The following is a 16,122-nucleotide window of genomic DNA, read 5'->3' as shown; positions in this document are numbered from 1 at the left end:
ACTCTGGAAGTTGGCCGAGTCACATCTGAATTCAGCATGAACTCACCTTGCGATCGTTGGTTTTCTTGAGGTCGGTGGGCGGCCGCTATACGTTCGGGAGTGGACAGATGTACCGGATGATTGCGAGCGGAGTTTGAAGTGTATGAAGCGGCTATTGTCAGCCGTTTGTCGCACCGCTTCTTCACCTCAAACCACCATCATCGTTTCCGTTGGGCTTCGTGGTCGTGTCATTGACAGCTGAGTGAGACCACCATTGGAAAAACGGGTTTCTTGCGCGAGTCGATCGTCCAAGAGTTTTGTGTTTTTACCAAGATCTTTGCTTCTCCCTCACATTCTGGGTGAGATCGTGCTGCATTCGCGGTGACTGTCTTGCGCTTCGTTGAGAATAAAAAACGACTGTCCCATGTACACTCAGCCCCACATGTATGGGCAGGTGGCTTATGCACCACCAAGCTATCATCAGCCCGGACCTTCTGCTTACCCTTACCAGCAACCGCCCCCACCTCCCGCTCCAGTCTACTTTGTGGATCCCAATTCTTTTCGACGTGATTATACAGCGCGACTGGCAGAGCTCACCATTAACTCCAGACCTATCATTCAGACCTTATCGATGATTGCTCAAGAGTATTCAAGATGGGCTGAGATTGTTGCGCAATGTTTGGAGGCCCACATTCGAAGGGTGAGTCATCGTTTACTTCGTTTGATGGCGCATTGCTGTCGGTTGAGTAGTTGACACATGGCTCTTATCTGTTGATCTGCTGTGTTGTTGCCTTGTGATTCTATCATGTACTTAGTTACTCGTCTCGTAGTTTGAGTAAAGATATCCTCACACGGCCTGGAGGCCCCGCTGCACGGCGGATAGAGGACGTCGTACCACTGAGAGAATTAGGTCGCTGTTCTCAACGTGGCAGCTTGTTGCTTTTCTTTCTGATGTGCTGTATCATGAACCGGAAGCTGACTCATACTTGCCTTTTTGGTGTGGCATTCTCGCATCGCTAGGTTCCTCCATGGATGAAACTCCCAGCCTTCTATTTACTTGACGCGATGTCAAAGAATGTTTACGATCCATATGCGCGCCATTTTGCTCCCATCGTCATTGGTTTGTTCCTGGAAACTTACCAGCAGGTTGACCAGGCGACTCGTAGCAAGATGGAAGAGATGCTTTTGACATGGCGAACTGCCTCTCCGACCGGAAAGGAACTGTTTGGCGTCATCCCACAACTTGCCATTGAGCGCGGAATATGGGGAGGTGATTCAAATCCAACAGGGGTGAGTTTTACTTCGACCCTCGTATCGTACTTACGGACTGGATATCCTCTATAGCAAACGTCTGGCCAGATATCGAGAGCACAGGTCCTGAGCGAACTCGAATTTACCCTGAGCCAAAAGGAGCGCGCCCTACAAGCGAATGCTTGGGATACCACCGCACAGAGGCATGTGCAAATTCTGCAACAGGTAAGCATCATCTTACGTTGTCATTGTCTGTACACTCATCTCGAGCAATTTAGCTGCGTAAGCTTGTTGAAGCAGGTGTTTCTCAAGATGAGCTCCGTCAAATCCTAACCCAGCTGAGGTCTCTGTCACAAACCCCTCAACCCGCCGCGGCCGCTGCCTCGACAACTGCTACATCATATCAATACCCAGCTCAGGCTTCATACCCTCGCCAAGCTGCACAGTCTGCATTCCCACCTCCGGTATCACAACACCCTCCCTCTACTACGTATACATCTTACCCCGTGCCGTCCGTTAATCAACCTAAAGCTGAACCGGTCGACTCTGCATTTCTTTTATCGAGCGTGAAATCTACAAGTGCCCCGTCAACTGACATCGCTGGACTTTATAGCGCCCTTTTGAAGGCCGGCATTGTGACTGCCACTGGTACGCCGGTTGGTGCTGGAGCGACTGCCACTTCTGAGGACACTGCTGCGTTGTCAACGTCATCTGAAAATCTGAGTCGGGATGCTGCAAGAGCATATCGCAAGTCAGTTTTGTCGCAGAGCATCAAGCTAACGAATGCTGATATCACGAGGTATGGTTGATACCTTTTCGCTGCTTAATGAGTGTTGACCTGGTAATGCAGAAAACGTCCTAATATTGACCATTTGTTATATGATCGATTGCCCGCCCAGTGTAAGCAGTGTGGTGTCAGATTTACAGATGATACGCTAGGAAAGAAAGAAATGGAGGATCATCTTGATATGCACTTCAGACAAAATCGTAAGGCAAATCAGAACATTGGCCGTGGACACAGTCGTAGTTGGTTTGTTGACCTTGATGTATGATTTCTCTGCTTGTTGGAGCCCCAAACATACTCACCGTCTTTCACAGGATTGGGTTCACGAAGGCCGTGTAGATGTGAAGGGTAAAGGCCGCGCTGACGGTCCTCGGCCCACGAACAATAAGGCTGCTCTTGCGGTAGATGCAGCACGACGTGACGCTGAGCTACGCACGCAGTTTGTTGTTGTGCCACCGGGGGACGAAGCCAAGCCCATATCTTGTCCGATATGTAAAGAGACTTTGAAGACCGAGTTTCTAGAGGATGACGAGGAGTGGGTCTGGAAGAACGCTGTCAAAAAGGATGATAAGGTGCGTCTGGGCTCGTTCACGATATGAGTAATCTCAACATCTGCCTTCCTTTCCCCAGATATATCATGCAACTTGTCATGCTGAAGCTATGAGTTCGATGCATACTCTGGCTACGAGGTTACGCCAAGATACAGCCAGTCGGAGTAGATCTGGTACGCCTCCCAGAGCTACGCCCCCAAAGGGCATGCCGAGTATACGGTCTTCCAATTCCCGGTCCCCTGACTCTAAGCGCGCTACTCTCAAGCGCAAGGCAAGTGACGATGATTACAGTCAGTCGTCCGTAAAAATGGAGAGTAATGGGACACCGCCTATGAAGAAGATGGCGCTGACAGCCTAAGAGTTGACCTATAGACATTTCCGCATCTTTATTGGAATACTTATTGAGCATCATCACATGTATTAATCCAGCGCACATCATATACATCATGCATTGTGATTCAACTGACTTTGTATAAAGTGAGGCAACTGTGAGGTGTCTGAATTGTCTTTGATGCATGTAAGGAATGTATGTAAATTCAATTGCAAGCGCCGCCTAAGCACTTTCCGCATTCTCCGAGCCACTCATAAGCCCACTCTCGACTGGATGCAACAACTCAACTGACAACTAGTACGTTTTCTCCAATGTCGTTTTCTGACCTCTTTTTGCCACAGCAGCCTGGTCTCGGAATTGGGGATTTCAAGCACAGTGAGGACCCTAATTGTTATCCATTCAAATGTCCCTGACTGCCCGAAATCGCAGTCCCATCTGCCCCAAGTACACATCTGTTTACAACGCTTCAGCGTATCGAAGAATTCTCCAACAAAGATGTTGAAATGCAGGCACGCTCTCCTCCGTGACTAGTAGAGCCCGTACTCATTGTTTGCACGCCACCCCAGGCTCCTATATCAGAGGAGCTGACTGTCGTCGTCATTGATACGAACATACTGCTGGACAATCTTGATGTAATACGAGCATTCGTCGCGGAGGTTGAAGAGCAGGGTTTACCTGTAATGGTGATCATCCCGGGTGTCGTGATTTACGAGCTTGATGGGTGAGTGTGATGGCGAATTGCGTGCATCCGTATGAAGAGCCCTGGCATCTGATGACGGTTTGCTAGGCAGAAGAATCGCGAGAGGCTCTCTTGGTTTGCTCGAAGAGCATCGTCATGGTTGCTGAAAAAGGTGAGGGAGCGGAGGTCGGTCAAAGGTCAGGCCTTGGACGAAACGTGCAAGGCCTCGCGAAATTGGAAGAAGAGGGATCTGGATGCCGTATTAGTAGGTCTTCTTCGCCCTGGTTCCATCTTTGATCATCATCATTTTGATGGTAGGAATTTGGTTCTGAACGGAGCAACGACAGTTTGATCATCGATTGCTGCAAATACTTCCTGCATATACGGCAGCGGCGAACATTTTTGTGCAGCAAGGACAAGCTCTTGACCGTGGAAGCTGAAAGTGAAAGTAGGTATATGAATATGATCTATCGTGCACAAAGTTCTCATCATAGCCGATGCGGGGAAGATGTATTGACTATATCACCCAATCACAACACATTTTGCAGCCGTGATATCGCTCAAGCTCTCTTTGGGTTCGAGGCTTCTCGCTTCAAATTCAGCGGATATCACCCAACATACCGAAATTCCTCGGTAAACTTAATACAAGCGACACCCACGCCAGAGCCAGATGATGATGGAATGGATATTGACGATGATTCCTACTCTGTACCTCAGCTACTGCACCCGAGTCACTCACTAGATCTCCTGCACCTGCAGGTGATCGAGTACTTCACTGGGTTGCTTCTGGAACTAGTCGCTCGTATAGCGGGGTCGGAAGTGCAGGGCTTTGGCCGCAATACTTCCTCAGCATCGAAGCATGCTCCGGCCTTCTCGCGGAAGAGTTTCGACACGTGGGGTGCCCTAGAATGTTTGGATTACTTAGGCACGAAGAAACGCCTGCCTAGGACGAGTCCACGGGTGGATATCTTTATGACGAAACCGTACGAAGGTGTGGGGGCACGGAGGGGCCAAGATTGGTCCCGACGGGACTGGGAGACGGCGATGAAGGGGCTGAGGGAAATTGGCGATGACTGGCAAGAAGGATCTATTCGCGAGTCTGTTCCTGCCGCAGAACTTCACATGAGCCGTATATTTGCAATTCCGATGCGGCCAACTGGGCTGTGACCGAGGTCTGCCCGCAGCATGTTAGCACCATGAGGCTGTAGCACCTGAGATAAACTATGTTTATGGGTACATGTTGACTTGACAAGATGTTTGAATGATAATCCAAATTTGGTAAGGGTAGAAATGAACCTTCTGTTCTCGGTTGCGTTCTGTTTTGGCAAGTTTCTCCTCTTCGCTCCTTCGCTCTCCTCTCTTTTCTTCTTTCTTTCTTCTCCTCTCCCCTTCATGGCCAAACGACGTACAATTTATATTCTCCTCGTCCTCCTCGCTCTCGTTCTCTTCGGCACAGTCACCGTATTATCTTCCATCTCCTACTACCTTTCCATCAATGCTGCCGCATTTCTTTCAGACAGAGAGGTTCCAGTGTTAGACAACACAACACGCTGGAATGCAACGGAACATGGAAAGGTTGAGAAGATACCCCGTATCATACATCAGACTTGGAAGTCAGAGACTCTCCCACCAATGTGGAAAGACCTCTCAGAGGCGTGCCGAAACATGATGTCGGACTAGTACGCATTCGTTTCATCACGTCAGCCGAATTACTTATCATTTATCAAACCAGCGACTACATGCTCTGGACTGATGCCAGTTCTCGCGAGTTCATCGCAGAGTACTATCCCTGGTTTCTTGACACGTTCGACAACTACAAGTTCACCATTCAACGAGCGGATGTTATTCGTTATTTCGTTCTTTATCACTACGGAGGAATATATCTTGACCTAGACGTCGGATGCCTGCGACCTCTGGATCCGCTATTGGTATTTCCCGTCATCTTGCCCAAGACCATACCTGTAGGCGTTTCCAATGACCTCATGTTCGCGGAGAAGGGTCATCCATTCCTCGCCCAAACTATCCACAACCTTGTCACCTTTGACCATTCTTGGATATTAAACTATCCCACCGTCATGTTCTCCACAGGACCCATGTTCCTCTCCTTCCAGTACAGCCTCTACACTTCAGCCCATCCCATCATGCCAAATGAGCCAGGAGATGTTCGAATCCTCCCCAAATCTCTTTATGGCAAGAATGCCAAACCGGAAGAGGCTCCCCATTCTTTCTTCGCCCATTATTACGGCAGCAGCTGGCATGCCGACGATGCTGCGTTTATCGGCTTCTTGAATACGTGGGGCAAAGGATTAATGTGGCTGGGTTTAGCCCTACTAGTCTATGGCGCCTACAAGCTCGCACTCCCTAGCAAGCCACGCAAGTATAGTCTCAGGAGAATTGGCGGATATGATGTCCTTTTGCCTAGATGGACGCAGCGCAATGGGCGCTGGCACATCGACATGCGGTGGTCCTTCCTTCCAGCATCTGGCGCTTCTACACAGCCGTCATCTCCTATCAACTCCGTTCCCCAGTCACCGTTGGATGAACATGTTTCATTACTCCCCCTTCCCTTTGAGTTGAGGCCAGACTCACCCGCACCCTCTGACGTTTCATCTTCTGTAGACATGTTTCCGACCTCGAGTTATCGCGCGACATCCTCCATTCTTGATACTGTGCGTCGTGTACGAGACCATGCCACGGGTTATTTGAATCTGTCCCGAGAGCCAATCGCGTTACCACGCGCGCCGTCTCGAAGCAGGCGACAGCGGTCTCGGGGTGTCATGTTTTTCCTCCCAGCTATCTTTACGCAGTCCCAAAATATGGACATTCCTCCGCGCAGCCCGCCCCCGCAACCATCTTCTGGACGAAATCTGCCCCCTTCTTCTCAGCTCCCGCCTGAGAAGCTTTGGCAAGGGGCCGAGGGTAGAATTGGCGACGAGTCAGCGGATGAGTTTTATCAGGGCTCCTCTCAATCTCCCCGGCCACCATTGGAGAATCGTCTTCCGCATTGTTCTTCGAGTCCGCTCATTGATGTCGAATCACAAAACTCATAGCATTGCGTTGGAACATTTGACTTTTACCTGACGCTACTTACACTACTCTAGTAAAAACGCTATTAAACCATGCTTCACCTACGGCTGAGGAACGCGTTTGGATACCAAATTTTGCTTTCGAATGATGATTTCTACGTATATTCTTCGATGTACCGGATGAGACATGACCTCATAATACGTATACATTGGCAATGGAGTTGCTCTACTATTCACAGCCTCCATCAAGTTCTATTCATAGTGTTCCTAGAGATGATATTGATATCAATTGGCAGTACTTATCAAATTCAGATGTGGTCCGGGTGTGAAGATGAAATCCAATTTTGGATCTACGACAAAGTCTAAGTAAGTATTTACTCATCATGATGATCTTCTCGGTAAAACGGCGACGGGTTTCATTGACGCTGACAAAGTCAGCATTGCTATTGCGCTCACAACGTAAGTAACGGACGGCCCGAACGTCCAATATGAAGCACATGCTGGGTAATGAGCGCAGAGCAAAGTCAGCCTCGACACGTTTGGGACAGAACTTAAAACTTACCAAGCAACGGGCCTATTGCGCGACCGAGCTGACCAGATGAGCGAAATTCACCTAGCGCCTTGCCCTTGGCCAGCTCAGGGTGTGCGATCGCGGGTTTGCCTGTATCCTTGTCGAAACCCTCGTGGCATTGGAGGGAGGCGTATGAGGTAAGCGAGCTTACGACGGTCGCGGAAGTGAAGGCCAGGCAGACTGCTGCAGCTTGCAGCAGTCCCACAGCGATTTTTGGTTGGGTGGATACGAAGTGAGGGAGTATGGCTAGCAGCACAAGGCCCAGCCCACAGCTCATGACCCCTCGTTGTGCCATTTTCCCTTCTCCTACTTTAGAGATAGAACGACGGACGTATCCTCCCTGTAAAAGAGCACTGATTACGCCAATGGAGCCAATCAATGCTCCATTTTGTTTGTTATTCCAATCAAACACTGGTCATTGGAATTGAGCATGTAATTTCAGCAGCATTGTAACGATGACGCACGATCGAAGGTAAGGAACGTGAGTGTGAATTCCACGCCTGAGAAGACTCCTAAGAAAAGGAAGTGCAACTTTCGCAAGACCCGCAAAAGTTCTGTCCTTTCTTGCACGCTCCGCGCCACGGAGGCAGTCGTCGATTTCTTGTCGACAAGAAATTCTGAAGGATCGTTGTTACTGTGCTTCTCAGGCCGGGAATCTCGGGTTTCAGGAAGAGCAACTACCAGGAACAAGGTCTCTGCGATAAGCAGCACGAGTGTCAACAATGCCGGAGCCGCGTAGATATTCAATTCCATTTCCAGAGCCCCTACGGATGGGGGCACTGGCCGAGATGCAAAATAGGCACCGATCGGAGGCCCAATGCAGAAACAGATAGCGAACGCGATACCAACGTGGGCAAGGGCTTTGGAGCGGTTCGCGGGCGTAGAAACATCAGACAGAATGGCGCTGTTGATCGTCAGTCCTAGTACCTGCATTATGACAGAAGACTGACGTAGCGAGTTGCACATTGCCTTCACTGAGACCCCCTATGACGCGGGAGAGCATATAAGAAGCAAAAGTGGTAGACTGAATCCAACTAGCGGAAAATCGGTTTAGGAACTCGATGATGAGAATGGCTTCAGCACCCACATGAGCGCAGACAATATGTTTCCTATCATAGTAGTCAAAAGGACATTCCTACGTCCATACTTGTCGGAGAGGGATCCTATATGCGGCGATACCAAGAACTGTAGAGTGCTTCAGATACTGAGTGAGTACAACATCAGATGGATTGGGAATACAAGACGCACGAGAAAGCAGAACCCATCAGACCGCCTTCAAGAAATTGTTAGGTCAACGTGGATCTGATCGATAGCTTGAACTAAACCAACCAAGGAGAACGACATCCCATCTCTGGGAGTTTTGTGGTGGCTTGTAGAAGACGCCTCGCACTGCCGAAACCAACCGCAGCGTTCTAGAAAGGAGGCCATCGGGGTCGGAGATTTCTCTCTACAGAATCACTTAAAGAAGTGGGACACGCAGCATGATGTACTTACCACAGTATACCACTCGATTATGCGAGGGAACAATGGTAGAGGGATCGTGAATGCTTCGTCAAGACCTCAAAATTACTTACATTTCTCAAGCTGAGTATCACTCACCAAAGAGATCAAGAACGAGGGACAGAAAGACTATGCGTTCCACTTTCCCCATGTTCTCTTTCGGAGGCGCAAGACTGAAGGATAGTATTCACGACTGGCGTTCCGCGCAAGCACTGGAAGAAGAATATGGTAGACCACGTCAAATTTTGGCGGCGAGAGTTCAGCTAGCGTCAAAAGTAACTCGCAAACCGGTTGCAAGCACTGTAGAATTGTTTGAGACTCGAGGGATTGAATACCGAAGCAGCGAGGCTATCGGTAGGCTATGGGTCAAGGTGCTTCGTTCATCACCGTGATATACTGATGCTGCTAGTGGCAGTGATGCATCATCGCCATTCAAATCAATAACGTGGGTGAAACCATTTTAAATTTACATAGTAACTTGCTCCGAAAGGGCCAGGGCGGTACAATCCTAAGTGCAAGTTTTCTGCTGCTATGAATCTAACGTATTTGATGCTTCCATCTCTGTATCATCGTCGTTCAATTCTCCAACATCTCCCGCTGCCACACCTCGGAACTGCTGGTCCTCAGAGGCCTGAGTAAGACCAGTTTGGAAATGTGAGCTCGTCTCAGTCTTGGTAACCTCTCGTAATGCCATTGTGGCATACGCGGCCGTCCCAAGTGTCAAGTTAATCTGGAGCGCCCTGAATTTCCCATCATCAACGACAACCGGTGGATCGAATCCGAGAAGTTTGTCCTCGTCTGCCTGTGCGAGCGGGACGTCCGGATCTGTGTACCTGAGTACAGACCACGAAAGATCTTTTGGAAGTTGAAGGATTTTGCGGTAGGATCCGTTGAGAGTATACTCCCTGGAGATGTTTTATCAGTTTCAGTCATGATGAAACAGGTCTGGCGTACTTTTGCTTGCGGATGAAGTTATCGGGGTCGAGTCCATCCAAGCGCAGGAATTCCCGATAGCGCTCCCCGAGCGTACCACCTGGGTAATCAACATCTCTACCTGGGAGTGGCATGATCACATCGAATATCGAGTACTTGTGGGCATCTTCCCCAGTGAGTGTCTTGACACTTGGTGCAACATAAGCAGCCTTCGCAGCTTTCTTGCGCTCACGAGAGCTCATGCCTCAAATGATAAAAATTTCAATCAGAAGAAGATAAAGGATAGAAAAGGAAACCGACCTTTTGCCTCTGTGGTGGCTTGCTCCTGATCGCCGGCGTCACCGTCCACTTCCATCTCATCATTCTCTCCACTCCCTGCCTTGGCGGCCGGCTCGCTCTCAAAGACGAGATCACCAGGTGCAGCTTTGTCAGGACCATGTATGCGAATTCGCTCCGAGACAATGGCATTCCACACGTACGATTGGTACGCATGGACGTACATGAGTCGCAGGTTACGAGGAATCTGGTTGAAACTATATGAACGACAGCGATCTTCTCGGAACAGACTCTTGACATACCGTGGACAGGGCACCCATTGCGTTCCTGGTTTCACCACCTTGCTTCTTGTAGCTCTCAAGAATACAGCGCTCCGCAACAACCCGTCTGGGCATTAGAGCCAGGGCTCGATCCAAATTGCCATCCACTAACCACGCATCACGGGCTGCGACAACTTCAGGATGTTCACCAGGCCGATTCTGGAGGATGAGCGAGACAGCTTTGTGCCAATCAGATTTCAGAATTGCCAAGCCAATGGAGTGAGTTGGTACTGCAGCCGTCCCAAAGCGCTGCATTCCTAGAGTTGTACTTCAGACGAATCAGCAGTTTGACGGATATCTAACTCACCGTAGTAATTGATGAAACCTTTGTGCTTGATCGAATTCATAGCTCGGTCAAGAGTCTCTACATTTTCTACCTGAACGTTACTTCATAACCTCGTCAACAAATTTCAGAGCGGTAACGCTTTAAACATACCGAAGGGTGATAACAAAGGCATTCCCTTTCAACATGCCGAGCTCTAAACCGGCCTTGCGATAATTGAAATCCGCTATTCTGACCCCACGGTCGCCGCGCTGCGATAGTATTTCTTGCAAGGATCGTCTATTAGATTGATTGGCAGATTTCCATACATCCTCCACAGTTTTGTTTCCACGTCGCAACGACACGCGCTGGACAGTGACACCGCGTTTGTCTTTTGTCCCTGCGACAGACAAGTCTTTTATGTTTACATGTAGAGTACGTGATAAGTAGCCGAGAGCGTCTTGAGTATCACGGTTGGTTTTCTGGAGAGTGAAGTGGATATAAGGAGGATGGTTCCCCCTGTCCGAGCGGTCGCCTCGACCTGCAAAGAAGATAAGAAACCTCTGAGAATAGATGGTGAAACATACCTCCACGACCACCTCGACCACCGCCCCGACCACCACCGTGTCGTGACCATTTTATAGCTATGCAAGATCCATCGTCCCCAGCAGGAGTCGACATGTCAGTTTCGCTGTCAAGCTTCCCAGCAAATAACTCTCGAACAATTTGATGGAGAGCTGTCCGATCAGTTTTAGAGGAAATTGGCTGCCAAGGGGTAAGGGTAAATAGAAGGATATCGTGGGTCGTCTCACCTCGCTCAGGACTTTTCTGTGGTCTTCTCTTTCTCCTCCCTGCCGGCCACCACGACCTCGTCCGCGACCGCCTCGACCACCACGACCACCACGACCGCCTCGGTTCTTTCCTCGTCCACTGTCTTCACTCTGTGTCGCATCCGCTTCTTCTGATGGCTTCGATGCATCTAGGTTTTCAGTACCGTCCCCAGCGGCCTTGGTAGGTCGACCTCCCCAACCACTGTCGGTCACTCTCGGAGGCTCGCGGCCCTCGAGGAACATCGTTTTCAATTGGTCGATAGAAGCCCCACTGAGATACGGAATCAGTTTTTCCGTGAACTGATCGCTCCAGGGAGTATCCCCTGGAGTTGAATCATCTTTGTCCTTTGCTTCAGTGCTAGCAGGCGGTTCATTCCGACCTTCCTCTGCAGTATTCGATTCAGCGCTGGCGACAGGTTCCTGGGGTTGTGCCATTGAGCCTTCAGCAACAACGGTGCTAGAGCTTCCCTCGTTGGTACCTTTCCCCTTCTTCAAAGATGACTCTGGCATGTCCAAGGACTTTAAGTGAATCACTTGGGAATCTTGATTCACCTCGAACACTAGGAAGTCCGTAAACCTATAGCATATTTATGTTCAGTTGCAGCCCAATTGTAAACGCGAATGCTTACCGCTGTTTAATGATACCGCTGATGGGAGGAACGTCCTGGCTAATATACTCGGAGATCCCAACGTCGGTCTGAAGAACCTGACGAAGTCCGTTCGAAGAGAATGTAGGGGCTATGCCCAGGAGAGCATGGCTAGGAGGAAGTACGCTTTCAACTGGAGCTGCCGTTGAGGAGTCCTCTTTTGAGTCTGCTGCAGCAAGAGCAGACGCCATGAGCAGGCCCGAGGTGTCTGCGACAATGGGCCCATCTTCGATCAACTCGTCGACTTTGGTGCGTTTGGGAGAACGGGCGAGTTCTTCATCATCTTCGCGTTCCCTGACAGCTGAAGACGACATTTGGTTGATCGAGAACAGTTAAAAAGCCTGAGAATAGATTAGATAGTAGCTGAACCAATTTTATCGTAATAGATCGGAACAGTGTGTAGTACTCCTGTGACCATCATGTCGTCTCCTCATCTCCAGACATACAATGAGCGAGCAAAGAAACACGCCAATAAAGCCGCCAAGGCTTTACTCGAAATCATGGAGGAAAAGCAGTCAAATCTGTCCGTCAGCGTTGACGTGACTAAATCTAAAGACTTCTTCGACATCATCGAGGCAGTTGGTCCTCATGTTTGTCTCATAAAGGCATCTGTCGCTTCTTCCAAGCTCTCATTTAATGCTTATGGCGTTACCGAAAGACTCATATCGATGTACTCGAAGATTTCGATGCGACTGTGATCGACCGCCTCCAAGAACTTAGCGAAAGGCACAAATTCTTGATATTCGAGGATCGAAAATTCGCTGACATAGGTAAGGTGTTGCGGGTTTCGGGTAACAGCTCACTGAGTGTCAAAACTCTTAGGAAGCACCGTCGTATTGCAGTATTCGAAAGGGATCTACAAGATCGCAGATTGGGCTCACATCACTAATGCGCATGCCGTTCCGGGGCCATCCATTATCACCGGTCTTGCCTCTGTTGGCATTCCCAAAGATCGGGGGCTCATCCTCCTGGCAGAAATGAGCTCCAAGGGTGCACTGACCACTGGGTTATATACAGAAGATGCAGTTCGCATGGCTCGAGCTCGTAGGGATTTTGTCATCGGCTTTATTGCTCAACATCGCATGGAGGGCATCGGGGCATCCGATGCCGACAACATTGCGGAAGAAGATTTCTTGGTTCTTGCGCCAGGAGTGGGCTTGGATGCTACAGGCGATGCCATGGGTCAGCAATACCGCACTCCAGAGCAAGTAGTGTTCGAAAGTGGTTGTGACGTTATCATTGTTGGAAGAGGCATTTATGGCAAGGGTGAAAATGTGGATACAGGGGAGGTTCTCAAGCAAGCTCAGAGATACCAAGCTGCTGGTTGGGAAGCATACAAAAAGCGCACTCAACGCGCTTAGGGTATAAATAACCATACGACCTTACCTGGAAACTTAACGGCCTCCTCCATCTTTATCCAACACCACCACCACCACCACCCACCGTCTCCGTCTCCTGCTGTCTCCTCTCCTCCTCTCTTGCTTCTCTTTCTTCCGCCTCTACGACTTCAACATCGAGAGGGTATGTGAGGATTGCAGCAATACCCGTCAGTTGATTCAACTCTGTAACCTCATAAGTATGGCATTAGGAGCACGTTTGGAAGCATACGTTGACCAGATTCGTGCATGCTCGAGAACATGACAACTTCTGCACCCTTTTGTTGTACCCCTTCGACGAGTTCAACGTATATCTTCCGCAGCTTCGGGTCACTCGCACTGTACGAATTACTTGAGCTGCAGTGCGCCAGTATGCGACACATGATCATATTACCGGAAAAGCTCGTCGGAGATGAGGAGCGTTCCTATGGCTCCACGATCTGCCGCTAAACGGACATGATCAGGACCATACCAGGCGCGCATCTCGTCCACACCAAGCATCTTGAAGAACCTGGCGAAAGAAATTAATATTAACCGTACAGCCCTCACCACTCGCATGCATACTTATCAAGAACCACTCCCTCGCGCGCAAATTTCGTTTCCTTGAGCTGCGCAACGATCTGCAAGAGCAATCAATGCCATTATGCGACAATAATCATCCCGAAAAATTACCTCTGGACTCTTGAGGACTTCGACCAGACTGTGGACGTGCGGACTGCTGACATGCACTTTTACAGTCTTTTCTCGCAAAGCCTTTGACAACGTCTTGTCTCCTCTCCGCCCGGCTTCTGTCATCATAGCATTGAAAACCCCTTCTCTTACCCAACCTGGACTTGCAAACACAATTGCCCGCAGACTAGGTGACGTATAAGGTATGTGTCGCACAAATGCGTCATAGAGTGTGGCGTAAAATCTCGCCATCGCCTTCTCGTACTGAGATGTGCCAGGGGCAGAAGCCTTGCGTGGTATGGGAACCGATATCCGATGGGTGACCAGAGTCATATGTTGTGAAAGGAGACAAAATGCCGCTGTACCTTCTCCGCATACGACCGCGCCTACCTCCGCGCCTCGTCCTGGCACACAAGATTCTTCGACGCGGGCAAGGGCCACGCTATCCCATCCTTCAACCTTCTCGATGCGTACATCGCGGTTACTCTCGACGTCAAGCGTATGGTACGCGCCCATCTTGACATGTTTATTTTCAGCTGCGACAGGGCCGGAGATGTGGAGTGCTGCAGTTGTTGTGGGTGCTGCAGATGAAGATCCTGCAGGAGATGAAGCTTGATCCGCCGATGATGAAGGTGCTCCTGATGAGGAGAATTCAACTCTGGATACCTGGATGGTGAGGTTCAACTTGACACGATGAGATTCCGTAGATCCAGTAGCAGATACATTCTGTACGCGACTATCAAGTAGTTAGTATGTAAGAGAGTCGCCGATGAGTCGAATGTGCCCTACCGAATAGCGGGTGCTCGTACGAGATCACCGTCTTGTATGAGGTTGTAGAGATGCCACATATCTTCATCATCTTCGGGTCGGAGGTTGACATAGCCCTGTTCATTATTCAATCAATTACTCCCTATCTAACATCTTGAACGACTCACAGTCCCACTTTTGTCGACAAATTTGCCGACAAGCTTCATGGTGATTGACGTAAAGTCCTGAAAACACTCAGCAGCTGCTGCGCTGAGCCTCCTAAACAAGTAATTGCAGCTTGCTCCGCTATTACTAGTGTCCTCGTGGACCAGATCAATTCTTCAGCTACTCACAACAGACAAAACTTAGTATTGGAAAATATGAGCAATGTGTGAGTTGCGTACTTAAACTAGCCCACAGCAGCTTCCTCGATCTCACCATGACCAGAATACAATCAAAATTAGACTCTCTAGCATCGCGTCTCGTAGAATCCAATGATACCCGAGAAGATGACGAACAGGAAGACGACGATGCTATCTTTGCAGAACTTGAAGCAGAGATAGAGAACGACTGTGATGCAGCAGTGCGAGATCGGGGCCTAGAGCAGCTCAGGCTCAGGTGAGTCGTGCGTTCCACTCATGTTCAATATCCGACGACCGACGTAAACGTTTGCAGCATGCAAAGAGCCAAAGAGATGCGAGAAAACGCCCATGGAACATACATGGAGATCACGAACGAGAAAGAGGCCATCCGGATAAGTGCGTGAGTCGCTCGCTCTCCTCGTCTCGTTCTTTGCTTCATTATCATGCTTTCAGGAGTGAATCACATTGTGTGATTCATTTTTACCATAGTAATTTCAAGAGATGCGAGATCATGGACAAGCACCTCGCAGTGAGCAATGTGCCATCTCTAAGAAGAAACCAGACTGCTGACGGACTCATCAGAAACTCGCGCCGAAATACTATGCCACGCGTTTTATTCGTGTCTTCGTAGAGAATATGCCATGGCTAGTCGAAAAGCTTGCCATCAAAGTCCTTCCATGCCTGATGTGCTTCGTCGATGGGATCTCAAAAGACCGGTATGTTTTACTGGTTCTCGTAAATGCCATCCAGTCGTTCATCTACTCTTAGTCTTATTGGGTTTGAAGAACTCGGAAACAATGATGTGTTTGAAACTGCAGTACTCGAGCTGAGGCTAGCCAACAGCGGTAATGATGCCACCTCTGATCTCATTGCCCATGCCTAATTACCCTTCGGCAGGTGTTCTTCAAAAGGCACGAAATGCTCTTGAATCCGGTATCACATACAACGTCTCATCGTCCTCAAACACAAGAAAATTACGAAGAGGTGGACAAGATCAGGATGATGACGAGTTTGATTTATGATGGTTT

General features: G+C 49.3%; 8 protein-coding genes across 8 annotated transcripts; 5 read left to right on the top strand and 3 right to left on the bottom strand.

Annotated features, from left to right (window-relative positions):
• The first annotated feature begins 198 nt into the window (after positions 1 to 198).
• EDB91DRAFT_530121 (uncharacterized protein) lies at positions 199 to 3,053 on the top strand. The gene is made up of 7 exons (XM_041327602.1): positions 199 to 679; positions 1,000 to 1,269; positions 1,324 to 1,455; positions 1,509 to 2,029; positions 2,081 to 2,276; positions 2,329 to 2,586; positions 2,645 to 3,053. Exons 1-7 carry the CDS (start codon positions 404 to 406, stop codon positions 2,921 to 2,923), a joined length of 1,932 nt encoding a protein of 643 aa, XP_041182768.1. The 5' UTR covers positions 199 to 403; the 3' UTR covers positions 2,924 to 3,053.
• Positions 3,009 to 4,886, top strand: EDB91DRAFT_1103825 (PIN domain-containing protein). The gene is made up of 6 exons (XM_041317360.1): positions 3,009 to 3,271; positions 3,326 to 3,405; positions 3,463 to 3,617; positions 3,684 to 3,840; positions 3,894 to 4,023; positions 4,084 to 4,886. Exons 1-6 carry the CDS (start codon positions 3,208 to 3,210, stop codon positions 4,740 to 4,742), a joined length of 1,245 nt encoding a protein of 414 aa, XP_041182767.1. The 5' UTR covers positions 3,009 to 3,207; the 3' UTR covers positions 4,743 to 4,886.
• An 81-nt stretch (positions 4,887 to 4,967) lies between these two features.
• On the top strand, positions 4,968 to 6,625 carry EDB91DRAFT_1045011 (glycosyltransferase family 32 protein; the record flags this gene model as incomplete). The annotated part of the gene is made up of 2 exons (XM_041313157.1): positions 4,968 to 5,254; positions 5,308 to 6,625. The coding sequence occupies 2 exons, from the start codon at positions 4,968 to 4,970 to the stop codon at positions 6,623 to 6,625; spliced, it is 1,605 nt and encodes a 534-aa protein (XP_041182766.1).
• Positions 6,626 to 6,803: 178 nt separating this feature from the next.
• EDB91DRAFT_530003 (major facilitator superfamily domain-containing protein) lies at positions 6,804 to 9,111 on the bottom strand. The gene is made up of 9 exons (XM_041327601.1): positions 8,772 to 9,111; positions 8,667 to 8,719; positions 8,502 to 8,619; positions 8,421 to 8,445; positions 8,260 to 8,367; positions 8,123 to 8,206; positions 7,637 to 8,076; positions 7,164 to 7,583; positions 6,804 to 7,101 (listed from the first exon to the last, which is right to left on the bottom strand). The coding sequence occupies exons 1-9, from the start codon at positions 8,821 to 8,823 to the stop codon at positions 6,983 to 6,985; spliced, it is 1,419 nt and encodes a 472-aa protein (XP_041182765.1). The 5' UTR covers positions 8,824 to 9,111; the 3' UTR covers positions 6,804 to 6,982.
• Positions 9,112 to 9,116: 5 nt separating this feature from the next.
• EDB91DRAFT_1103814 (tRNA pseudouridine synthase D) lies at positions 9,117 to 12,313 on the bottom strand. Its single transcript, XM_041317359.1, has 9 exons — positions 11,923 to 12,313; positions 11,276 to 11,870; positions 11,051 to 11,228; positions 10,638 to 11,004; positions 10,509 to 10,588; positions 10,184 to 10,458; positions 9,906 to 10,128; positions 9,627 to 9,849; positions 9,117 to 9,577 (listed from the first exon to the last, which is right to left on the bottom strand). Exons 1-9 carry the CDS (start codon positions 12,252 to 12,254, stop codon positions 9,202 to 9,204), a joined length of 2,649 nt encoding a protein of 882 aa, XP_041182764.1. The 5' UTR covers positions 12,255 to 12,313; the 3' UTR covers positions 9,117 to 9,201.
• A 46-nt stretch (positions 12,314 to 12,359) lies between these two features.
• EDB91DRAFT_1234655 (humps family-domain-containing protein) lies at positions 12,360 to 13,301 on the top strand (the record flags this gene model as incomplete). The annotated part of the gene is made up of 3 exons (XM_041321229.1): positions 12,360 to 12,545; positions 12,599 to 12,710; positions 12,763 to 13,301. 3 exons carry the CDS (start codon positions 12,360 to 12,362, stop codon positions 13,299 to 13,301), a joined length of 837 nt encoding a protein of 278 aa, XP_041182763.1.
• A 52-nt stretch (positions 13,302 to 13,353) lies between these two features.
• Positions 13,354 to 14,959, bottom strand: EDB91DRAFT_1243444 (eRF1 domain 1-domain-containing protein; the record flags this gene model as incomplete). Its single annotated transcript, XM_041322301.1, has 7 exons — positions 13,354 to 13,502; positions 13,549 to 13,655; positions 13,711 to 13,827; positions 13,881 to 13,936; positions 13,989 to 14,721; positions 14,775 to 14,869; positions 14,921 to 14,959. The coding sequence occupies 7 exons, from the start codon at positions 14,957 to 14,959 to the stop codon at positions 13,354 to 13,356; spliced, it is 1,296 nt and encodes a 431-aa protein (XP_041182762.1).
• Positions 14,960 to 15,171: 212 nt separating this feature from the next.
• On the top strand, positions 15,172 to 16,116 carry EDB91DRAFT_1243443 (thioredoxin-like protein; the record flags this gene model as incomplete). Its single annotated transcript, XM_041322300.1, has 6 exons — positions 15,172 to 15,350; positions 15,408 to 15,494; positions 15,548 to 15,623; positions 15,677 to 15,810; positions 15,863 to 15,939; positions 15,992 to 16,116. 6 exons carry the CDS (start codon positions 15,172 to 15,174, stop codon positions 16,114 to 16,116), a joined length of 678 nt encoding a protein of 225 aa, XP_041182761.1.
• Between the last annotated feature and the right edge of the window lie 6 nt (positions 16,117 to 16,122).

Source organism: Suillus paluster (assembly GCF_016628075.1).
Source record: "Suillus paluster strain FC165 chromosome Unknown EDB91scaffold_4, whole genome shotgun sequence".
Lineage (NCBI taxonomy): Eukaryota > Fungi > Basidiomycota > Agaricomycetes > Boletales > Suillaceae > Suillus > Suillus paluster.
This window is presented reverse-complemented; position numbering and strand designations above follow the sequence as displayed.

Coding starts and splice junctions, on each gene's coding strand:
- EDB91DRAFT_530121 (XM_041327602.1), top strand. CDS start 404: ATGTACACTCAGCCCCACATGTATGGGCAGGTGGCTTATGCACCACCA. Junction 2,277..2,328: donor GTTGGTTTGTTGACCTTGAT/GTATGATTTCTC, acceptor CGTCTTTCACAG/GATTGGGTTCACGAAGGCCG. Junction 2,587..2,644: donor CTGTCAAAAAGGATGATAAG/GTGCGTCTGGGC, acceptor TCCTTTCCCCAG/ATATATCATGCAACTTGTCA.
- EDB91DRAFT_530003 (XM_041327601.1), bottom strand. CDS start 8,823: ATGGGGAAAGTGGAACGCATAGTCTTTCTGTCCCTCGTTCTTGATCTC. Junction 8,720..8,771: donor CCTCGTTCTTGATCTCTTTG/GTGAGTGATACT, acceptor GTCTTGACGAAG/CATTCACGATCCCTCTACCA. Junction 8,620..8,666: donor TAATCGAGTGGTATACTGTG/GTAAGTACATCA, acceptor GTGATTCTGTAG/AGAGAAATCTCCGACCCCGA.
- EDB91DRAFT_1103825 (XM_041317360.1), top strand. CDS start 3,208: ATGTCGTTTTCTGACCTCTTTTTGCCACAGCAGCCTGGTCTCGGAATT. Junction 3,841..3,893: donor GGGATCTGGATGCCGTATTA/GTAGGTCTTCTT, acceptor TTTTGATGGTAG/GAATTTGGTTCTGAACGGAG. Junction 4,024..4,083: donor CGTGGAAGCTGAAAGTGAAA/GTAGGTATATGA, acceptor GATGCGGGGAAG/ATGTATTGACTATATCACCC.
- EDB91DRAFT_1103814 (XM_041317359.1), bottom strand. CDS start 12,254: ATGTCGTCTTCAGCTGTCAGGGAACGCGAAGATGATGAAGAACTCGCC. Junction 11,871..11,922: donor AGCGGTATCATTAAACAGCG/GTAAGCATTCGC, acceptor AATATGCTATAG/GTTTACGGACTTCCTAGTGT. Junction 11,229..11,275: donor ACAGAAAAGTCCTGAGCGAG/GTGAGACGACCC, acceptor ACCCCTTGGCAG/CCAATTTCCTCTAAAACTGA.